Source organism: Lepidochelys olivacea, assembly GCF_965140295.1.
Source record: "Lepidochelys olivacea isolate rLepOli2 genome assembly, chromosome: 20".
NCBI classification, from domain to species: Eukaryota; Metazoa; Chordata; order Testudines; family Cheloniidae; genus Lepidochelys; species Lepidochelys olivacea.
In genome coordinates, this window is record NC_140430.1 from 17,230,137 (window position 1) to 17,239,901 (window position 9,765).

The 9,765-nt window shown below is 65.1% G+C and overlaps 1 protein-coding gene across 5 annotated transcripts in view; it reads left to right on the forward strand.

Moving 5' to 3' along the window:
- The window catches only part of ADGRE5 (adhesion G protein-coupled receptor E5), a 47,465-nt gene extending 37,978 nt beyond the window's left edge, over positions 1–9,487 (forward strand). For 4 of the 5 annotated variants that reach the window (XM_084610830.1, XM_084610829.1, XM_084610827.1 and 1 more), the window contains 13 exons: positions 721–770; positions 1,190–1,300; positions 1,679–1,853; positions 2,366–2,482; positions 2,701–2,933; positions 3,163–3,327; positions 4,856–5,047; positions 6,188–6,408; positions 6,771–6,837; positions 7,126–7,217; positions 7,565–7,733; positions 8,302–8,391; positions 8,892–9,487. In XM_084610830.1, coding sequence (XP_084466956.1) covers positions 721–770; positions 1,190–1,300; positions 1,679–1,853; positions 2,366–2,482; positions 2,701–2,933; positions 3,163–3,327; positions 4,856–5,047; positions 6,188–6,408; positions 6,771–6,837; positions 7,126–7,217; positions 7,565–7,733; positions 8,302–8,391; positions 8,892–8,927 — 1,718 coding nt within the window. In that variant the 3' untranslated portion in view covers positions 8,928–9,487. The remainder of the gene's footprint in view (positions 1–720; positions 771–1,189; positions 1,301–1,678; positions 1,854–2,365; positions 2,483–2,700; positions 2,934–3,162; positions 3,328–4,855; positions 5,048–6,187; positions 6,409–6,770; positions 6,838–7,125; positions 7,218–7,564; positions 7,734–8,301; positions 8,392–8,891) is intronic. The other variant, XM_084610828.1, reaches the window with a different exon arrangement.
- Positions 9,488–9,765: the final 278 nt, after the last annotated feature.

Here is a 9,765-nt window from a genome sequence, read left to right on the forward strand (position 1 = left end):
CGGCTTGCAGTCCATCTTTGTGTGGAAAGTTGGTGAAGAGGGCTTCTGTGTCCATAGTGGCTAGGATGGTGTTTTCTGGAAGATCACCAATGGATTGTAGTTTCCTCAGGAAGTCAGTGGTGTCTCGAAGATAGCTGGGAGTGCTGGTAGCCTGAGGAGGGAGTCTACATAGCCAGACAATCCTGCTGTCAGGGTGCCAATGCCTGAGATGATGGGGCGTCCAAGATTTCCAGGTTTATGGATCTTGGGTAGCAGATAGAATAGATAGAGGCCACTGTGGGGCCAGCCCAGGGCTCCCTGCTGGATTCTCCCCCGCCACCCCCAACACACACCAAAACCACGCACGGCTGCGGGGAGATGGTTGCGGGGAGATAAGGCTGGGCTGATTCCATAGCCCTCACCCCACCCCACTGCGGTTCAGTCCCCCTAGGGCGGGGCGGGGGGGGAGGGTCCCTTTCACAGAGGTCGGCTTGGGGGCAGAGGATGGGGAGAAGGGGCTGCGCACATGTGTGGGGCTGAGTGTGTGTGGGGGGGAGGGTCACTGCTCCCCCTGCTGGGAGGGGATCTATTACACCCATATCACTGACATGGGCTGTGTCCCTGCCACCCCCTGCTGGAGGGAATGAGTGCTGCTCTCTGTGCCTGGCTCTGATGCATGCACCTACCCAGCCAGACCTCACATTTCCCCCGGCCCATCCCTCACTCCTCCTCCCTTTCCAGAGCTCACCTGCCCAACGCTGCTGGATGATAACAACTCTGCAGAAGCCAAGGTGAGTGGGGCACAGACCCCAGGGGGGGTGGGGAATAGACCCCAATTCCCCTTTACGTGCCACGTTACTTTTCACTGATCTCGCCCAACGAGGAGTCTGGGGCCAAACTCACCCCTGGACAAAGAGCCAGTGGCCAGTCCTTGGGAGCCCCTGCAGTCCAGCCAAGGCCTAGGCCTTGCCCCCAGGGTGATTCTCACCCTCCAGGATCAGCAACATCAGGCTGCTGCAACACGCTTTAGCTTGCAACCGCCTTCCCCTGCCATCCTTTGCAAACACTGGGCACCCCTTTGGGGCCAGATGGGGCATTGCCCACGCTCCCTCTGGCGCCTGGCTTCTGAGCCGAGGGATCCTCTCAGGACGGGGTGGGCTGCGATTCTGTGATCTCGTTTCCTGAGCCAGGCCTGGGGCTTGTTTTGCAGAACCTCCTGGGGAGCTTCCAGGCCCAGGCAGGAAGCCTCTGCAGGGCGGCACTGGAGGAGCTGAAGCAGATGAAGGTTCAGAGCGCTGAGCCTGTGAAGAGGCAGCTGAAGGTGCCAAGCCAAACTTCGGGGCCTTGCTGGGTTTGTTCCCATTAGGGGGAGGAATCGCTGCTCCTACTCGGATCTAATCTAAGGGCGATAGATAGGAATGCAGCATCTGGAACAGGAGATAAACAGCAGCACTGCCCAGAAATTCCCATGCCTGCCTCTCCAGGGGGCTCTGTGCCCAAGAAACTGGCTCTCCTCGGTTCCTAGGCTAGACGGGACCATTGTGATCATCTAGTCTGACCTCCCAGGCAGCAATGTCAATTGCAGGAGAACTTGTCTTTCCTTTCAGGGGGATTGTGGGAAGGCAGTGGAGGACTAGCAATCTGGGGGTGGGGGGCTCAGGCACTGTGACACCAACGCCCCCTACGTTTGCTTGGCCAGGGCTTCTTGGACATTCTGGAGAAGGGGATAAATGTGGTTGGGCAGCAGAGCGAGAGCATGGAGTGGAGACACCAGGCTGCAACGGAGCTGATGGCCATAGTGGAGAAGCTGCTGAGATTGCTGGCCCTGACCCTGCCTGAGAGCATGATCAGCATCACGTCCACCAATGGCACAGGTCAGCACCTGGCCACGTGGCCCCCGTTGGGCTTTCATCACCCGCAGCCAGTGCTCCCACCCCACGCCCCACCATGCCCCCTGCTGGGAGTCGGGAGCTCCCCCCCATAGCCAGTGCTCCCGCCCCACTCCCCACAGTACCCCCTGCTGGGAGTCGGGAGCTCCCCCACACAGCCAGTGCTCCCGCCCCACTCCCCACAGTGCCCCCTGCTGGGAGTCGGGAGCTCCCCCACACAGCCAGTGCTCCCGCCCCACTCCCCACAGTGCCCCCTGCTGGGAGTCGGGAGCTCCCCCACACAGCCAGTGCTCCCGCCCCACTCCCCACAGTGCCCCCTACTGGGAGATGGGAGCTCCCCCGCCCCCAGCCAGTGCTCCCCACAGCACTCCCTGCTGGGAGAGGCTGGGACTGGAGTAGCCGGGAGCTCCCCCCACAGCCAGGAAAGCACCTTGCCTAGCTACAGGCTTCCTGTCCATGTTCTCTGTTGTGAGCCCTGGCTGGCGCTGTGGTTGCAGAGCTGGGGCTGGCGGTCAGGAAGGCTGGGGCCCAGAGCCAGGAGACCGTGACGCTGCAGCAGAGCAAGACGCAGATGGAATTAAAGTGGGCCGGAGCCCCAGGGCAGGAAAATGAAGGTATGTGGTCATCCCCTGTGCTGGGGTGTGTACAGCGATGGGCACGGCCAGGGCATTGGGAGCAGCAGCACAGCGCCCCCTGGTGCCAGGCTGGGGTGTGTAAGGGGACGGGGCACAGCCAGGGCATGGGGGTAGCACCCCCGGCAGCACAGCGCCCCCTGGTGCCAGGCTGCCCCCAGGCCCCTCCTGCCCTTTTCATCCATCTCTGGCTCTCGCAGGCTTCACCCCGGCCGGGCTGCTGACCTACCAGGGGATGAGCCCCATCCTGGACGGTGCTACGCGGGTGGAGGTGCCCGAGTGGGACAAGATCGGCCAGACGGGGAAGTGGGCGCAGGAACGGGGGCGGCCCAGCTACCGGGTGCTGTCTCCAGTGGTGTCGGTCTTCGTCGGTAACATGGACACCCAGGCACGCAACCTCTCCGTCAGCCTCCGCTTCAGCCACCCGGTGCCGGTGAGCCCCCGGGCTGCGCATGGGGGGAGGGAGCCTGGGGCGCCGGGGGGGGCAGAGCTGGGCCCATCTAGTAACACCCCCACCCTGGGCAGCAAGCGAATCCACCTCCCACCCAGGGACAAACTGAGGCTCTGTGCCCCCAGCCCTTCGTGCCCCCTCGACCTGCCCTCTTGGGGCCTGGGGAGTTCTCCCCCCCCCCCCCTTGCACCAAGTGTCTCTCTGTCCCCAGGAGAAGAAGGCCGACCTGCGCCTCTTCTGTGCCTACTGGGAGACCAGCACCAGGCGCTGGGACACCCACGGCTGCAAGCTGCAGAATTTGAATGCCACCACCACCTGCTGCGAATGCAGCCACCTGACCAGCTTCGCCGTGCTCATGGCCTTCTACGAGCTGGAGGTAAGCGTGGCCCTCGCTGGGGCCTCAGGGCTGGGCTGGTTCTGCTCTTCCCCTCAATCCTCCCCGGCGGAGCAGGAGTCACTCCAGATTCCCCGCCTGAGTAAACCCGTTCCGCACCGGCAGGCCAGGCCCTGGATCCGATCAGGGGCACAAGCAGCCACGGGCTCAGGGAGACTGCCCAGATAGCGGCGACCGACGTGCCCCCCAGCCTGGCCGGCTCACCCCATTGCATTGCAGGACAGAGCGGTCCCCATCCCCATCGCACAGAGGCAGGGAGGGGTTAAATGCCTCACTCAAGAAGGCACAGGGAGGTGACATCAGAGCTGGGAACGGACCCCCCCCCCGTTAAGGAAAAGTTAGCACATGTGACTCCATTTTGGTTTGGGGCCCACCATTGTTTAAATGCCAGCACATCATACACCAGGAGGAGTGATCCTTAGATACTGAATCCCTGTGAAAATCCTCCTCCTTGTCTCCAGCCTGCCTTGACTCCCAGTATCTGGTTTTTGTTAGTCTCTAACTCCCTGTCTCTTGGCCTTGATGTGAGGCCTCCCATCCTAATAATAAAAGTTACTGATGCATGGCTTTAGGACCATGCTGTGTAATTAACATACTGGTATAGCCCGAGGAATGCACCAAGCAGGGATAGGTGATAGATAAGACAAGGGTTTGTTTATTGGCTAAGGTTTCCGATGCACGAGGGCAACATGCTTTGCTAAAAAGTATATAAACCTTTGTATAATCTGTATTCAGGGTCCCCTCCTGGCTAGCAGGGGGGCACCACGCTCGAGCGTAATAAACTTAGTGTCTTTTGGGAACTCTGCAGTTGTGGGCTTTGTTTCTGTGCCTCAGCCTAGATTCGAACTGTGCGTGTCCTATCAGGTGTAATTCGCAGCACTGGTGTGCGTGTCCTATCAGGTGTAATTCGTAGCATTGGTGTGCGTGTCCTATCAGGTGTAATTCGCAGCACTGGTGTGCGTGTCCTATCAGGTGTAATTCGCAGCACCCCCCAGCCCCCCTGCTCTAACCCCTAGACCCTGCTCGCCTCCCAGTGCTGGAATAGAACCCAGGAGTCCTGAGCTGCAGCACCCTTGCCACAAGCGCATCCGTCTGGTCTAAAAGCAGCTCCCCCCTGGGCAGGGGCTTCCACCCCCCAGGTGGGGGCGCTCTGCTCTCTGCTACAGGGGAACAGCCCCAGCCCCTCGCACTTTCTGGCACCCCCGTCGTGCAGGGATCGGTGCCAGGGATTCCCCCTTGGTTGGTGGTGACCTTAGAGCCCCCATGGCTCTGGGGCTGTGGGTCAGCCTGGGGAGGGGCAGGCTGGGCAGTATCGACTCCATCTGGGCTGCTGGACCCAGCCAGCCAGTGTGGTTCCCGCGGGCTGCCCGGTGTCGCCACTAGGGGGCTCTCCCAGCCCTGGCCCAGAGCGAGGCCGACCGGCTAGCCCAGGTGTACCCTGAAGCCCGGCCTTGGGGGGGGGGGGGGGACACGGGAACCCGGACTAACCCCCCCCCCCCCCCCGGCACAGGACTGGACCCTGGACATCATCACCAAGGTGGGGCTGGTGATCTCGCTGCTATGCCTGCTGCTCTCCATCATCACCTTCCTCTTCTGCCGCGCCCTCAAGGGCCCCCGCACCACCATCCACCTGCACCTCTGCCTGGCGCTCTTCATCGCCTACGCCGTCTTCCTCACCGGCTCCTCCAGCACCGGCAACCGGGTACCCGGCCCCCCCGCCAGCCTGGGGCCCCGCTCCCCACTGCGCCCCCTGAGCCAGCCTCAGGCCCCGCTCCCCACAGCGCCCCCTGCTGGCAGCTCCTCCCCCAGCCAGCCTGGGGCCCCGCTCCCCACTGCGGCCCCCGAGCCAGCCTCAGGCCCCGCTCCCCACAGCGCCCCCTGCAGCCCCCGAGCCAGCCTCAGGCCCCGCTCCCCACTGCGCCCCCGAGCCAGCCTCAGGCCCCGCTCCCCACTGCGGCCCCCGAGCCAGCCTCAGGCCCCGCTCCCCACAGCGCCCCCCGAGCCAGCCTCAGGCCCCGCTCCCCACTGCGCCCCCCGAGCCAGCCTCAGGCCCCGCTCCCCACTGCGCCCCCTGCTAGCAGTTCCTCCCCCAGCCAGCCTGGGGCCCCGCTCCCCACTGCGGCCCCCGAGCCAGCCTCAGGCCCCGCTCCCCACTGCGCCCCCCGAGCCAGCCTCAGGCCCTGCTCCCCACAGCGCCCCCTGCTGGCAGCTCCTCCCACAGCCAGCCTGGGGCCCCGCTCCCCACTGCGCCCCCTGCGGCCCCCGAGCCAGCCTGGGGCCCCGCTTGCCACAGCGCCCCCTGCTGGCAGCTCCTCCCACAGCAAGCGTGGGGCCCCGCTCCCCACAGCGCCCCCTGCGGCCCCTGAGCCAACCTCGGGCCCCACTCCCCACAGCGCCCCCTTGCTGGCAGCTCCTTCCCCAGCCAGCCTGGGGCCCTGCTCCCCACAGCGCCCCCTGCTGGCAGCTCCTCCCACAGCCAACCTCGGGCCCCACTCCCCACAGCGCCCCCTTGCTGGCAGCTCTGCCCCCTGCTGCCCCCGAGCCAGCCTGGGGCTCCGCTCCCCACAGTGCCCCTTGCTGTCCCCCAGCCAGCCTTGGACCCCACTCCCCCACAGCGCCCCCTGCTGGCACAGGTTGGGGCGGGAGAAGCCAGGAGCTACCCCCACAGCCAGCAGTCCTGCCTTGCTTCCCACAGTGCCCCGCCAGCATCTGGGGCTGAAGTAGCCGGGAGCTCCCCCCACAGCCAGTGCTCCTGCCCCGCTCCCCACAGCGCCCCCCGCTGGGCTGGGGCTGGAGTAGCCGGGAGCCCAGCCCTGACCTGCCCACACCCCCTTGGCTACAGGTGGTGTGCGGCGTGGTGGCCGGGCTCCTGCATTACTTCCTCCTGGCCGCCTTCTGCTGGATGTGCCTGGAGGGCGCCGAGCTCTACTTGCTGGTGGTTCAGGTCTTCACCCCCCGCGGCCTCTGGCGCCATTACACGTTCCTGCTGGGCTACGGCGTGCCGGCCCTCGTCGTGGGCCTCTCGGCCGCCACCTACCACAAGGGCTACGGCACGGCACGCCAGTGAGTCACCGGGCTGGGGGGGGGGCAGGCCCCCTGCTCGCGGGGGACAGGGCAGCCCACGGGGAGAGGAGCGGCGCAGCCGGGTGGGCCGTGGCCATCTGGGCCCACCAGGGGAGAGGAGGGGTGGGCCCCCCTGGGGTGGGTGAGGCCAGGGTGAGGGAGGGGGCACCCGCCTGCCACTTGGGCCAGGGCCCCAGCCCGGGACACTTGTACAACGCAAGGAAGCGCCCAGGCACCAAGGGGGGGTGGGCTGGCATGTCTCCATACCCCACTCTGCCAGTGCTGGGGGAGACCCCCACCCCACAGTGCCCCCTGCTGGCAGGTGAGTGACTAACCCCCATATCTGTCCCTCCCCAACACAGCTGCTGGCTCTCGCTGGACAACTACTTCATTTGGAGCTTCCTGGCACCCATCTGCATCATCATCATGGTAAACCCCCCTTCCCCAGCCCAGCCCCATGCCAGCGCTGGTCCCCAAGCTGGCCCCGGAGGGCCTGGCTGTCAGCTGTCCCTCGCTTCTTTCCTGGGGCAGCTGGGCCCCTCGCTGGTTGTCCCCCAGCCCACCCCAGAGGCAGAGCTGGGTCACTACAGGGCTTGGGGCGCCCCGGGCCCAGGCAAGGGGCTGCCCCATGGGCCGCACAGCTGGTAAATCCCATAGTCCCAACCCTTGGGACACACTTGCCGCTCTCCCAACCAGCCTCCCCCCTGCCCCCGACAGGTCAACGCCGTGATCTTCGTGGTCACCGTCTGGAAGCTGTCCCTGAAATTCGTGGACATCAACCCTGACATGAGCCAGCTGAAGAAGCTCAGGTAGCGGACAGGCAGGCGCGGCCCCCAGGGCAGCAGAGACCCTGGCAGTGCCCTGCTGACCCCACTTGCGGGAGGGGGATATAATTAGCAGGATGTTATCCCCCCCCATGTGTGGGGGGGTAGGGGGTATCCTGGGGGAGGGGGCCACAGATGAGTAACATTTTCCCCCACCCCCTACTGGCTGGGGGGGCGGAGCTGGGGACATGGGGGCTGTGTGTGGGAGATGTCAGTCACATGCCACACAGGTGGGGCCCTAGGAGGTGGGGCCCCGAGGGGGGGAGGGGAGGTGAGCTGTGACTGAGGGGCGGGGCCATGTGACTGGTGTCCCCCCCCTCCCTCCCCCGCAGGGTGCTCACTATCACGGCCATTGCCCAGCTCTGCATCCTGGGCACCACCTGGATCTTCGGCATGTTCCAGTTCAACCAGCGCAGCCTGGTCGTCTCCTACATCTTCACCATCCTCAACAGCCTGCAGGGGCTCTTCATCTTCCTGCTGCACTGTCTGCTCAAGCAACAGGCCAGTCTCCCCCTAGCCGGCGCTCAGCCTCAGCCCCACAGTGCCCCCCTCCCGCCCCGGGCACTGCCACAGCCAGCGCTCAACTGCCCCCAGCAGCGCCCCACAGCCGGTGCTTAATGGCCACCCCACCGCCAGCGCTCACCCCCTGCCCCACAGTGTCACCCCACCCCTGGCCTCCTTCCACAGCCAGCACTCCACTGCCCCCAGCCGGTGCTTAACGGCCACCCCACAGCCAGCCCTCACTCCCTGCCCCACAGTGTCACCCCACGCCTGGCCTCCTTCCACAGTTGGTGCTCAACCCCTGCCCCACAGCCACCCCCCCAGCACCCCCACAGCCAGCACCCCACCCCTGGGCTCCTTCCACAGCTGGTGCTCAACCCCTACCCCACAGCCCCCCCCCCCCCCCCGCTGGGAGCTCCCCCTAGTGCCCTCTGCTGCGAGGGGCTGCAGTAGCTGAGAGCTCCCCCCCCCAGCCAGTTCTGGGCCCTTGTCTCCCTACAGCTGAGGCCCCACCCCTGTGAGCTCCCCTGCGCTGTGGGGTGACCAGCCCTCTCCTCTCTCCTGCCAGGTGAGGGACGAGTACCGCAGGTGGCTGAGGTGCGGCAGCCTCAAGGGACTGGCCAAGTACTCGGAGTTCAGCAGCTCGACCACCACACGGGTAAGGGGGGGCTGGGCCGCGCCCCACAACAGCGCAGGAGCCTTCTGCCCTGCAGCCCTTCCCCACCCTCCCCTCCTGCTCTGGCCCCCACAGCCAAACCCCACCCCGCAAGTGCTCACTGCCTCCTCCTTGTGTTGGGGGGGGGGGGGTTTAGAAGAGAAAGGAGGCAGAGCTGGGCTGAGAAGGAAGTCAAAGCCAGACAGAGGGGCTGGGAGCCCTGGGGTCTGTGCCCAGCTCTGGGAGGGGAGGGAGGGGGAGCTCTAGGAGCCAGGACCCCTGGGGTCTGTGCCCAGCTCTGGGAGGGGAGGGAGGGGGAAATCTAGGAGCCAGGACCCCTGGGGTCTGTGCCCAGCTCTGGGTGGGGCTGAGAGCCAGGACCCCATTTGTCATTTTGACTCACCATGAGGCCTTAGGGCCACCAGTGACCAGCTTGGGGGGAGGGGAGGGGAGAGTTGGGGGTTAAGTCCTGCTCTAACTCCCCCCCCCCGACCCCTTTCCAGCAGGGGCTCCAGCCTTCGCAGGAGTCAGGGTTGTAGCACTCTTGCGCTCAGCCCATTTCTGGACAACGCAGCTTTGCACGTGAGAAAACCCGGCCCCCTGCCGCCGGCCTGGCAGGGCCCGTGAGCAGGAGCCCCACCACGCACCTGGACTTGCCGCACGCAGATGCTTCAACGGTTGCCCAGTGGAACCTGCCAGGCAGCAGGGGGCACCATTACACTGCCCAGCTGCCCCCACCTGCTGGTCACTCGCACCAGCCCCAGGCCTGCGTGCAGCGGCCAGGGGGGCAGCCGCTTGGCTCCCACGCGATGTACTCTGGCCACCCGGGGGCACCTTTTCCTTTGGTACGAACGGTTCCCTGTCCCCGCCTGCGGCACCACGATGGGCTGGGCCGAGTGCATGCAGTGGAGATGAATCCAGCCGGCTGTGATGAACCCTCCACCCAGGGTCTGCAGCATCAGCCACTGCCCTTGGCTTCAATGACGGTACCACACGGCCTGAGCTGAAGGAGGCAAGCAGCGGCCCCCAGGGCTCAGCTGTCTGTGTCTCAGGGGTGACACTTTTTTTTAAAATGATCTTTTAAAAGTTATTAAAGTAAGTTTGTGACAAAAACAGCTGCTTCGAGGAGCCACGTGTGTGGCAGCTGGGGAGAACCCAGGAGTCCTGACTCCCAGCCCCTGCTACTCTAATCCTCTATTACATGTTCTAAGGGCAGCTGGGCCCCCTGTGATCCTCTGAGTCCAACCAGCTGCAGAACAGGCCCGTGCCCTCCCTGGATTAATTCCTACTCCATTGAGAGCAGAACATCCCAGCTCCACTGGGAAAAGGCCAGTGACAGCCCAGGGGAAGCTGTCCCAGTGGTTAATTTACCCTCCC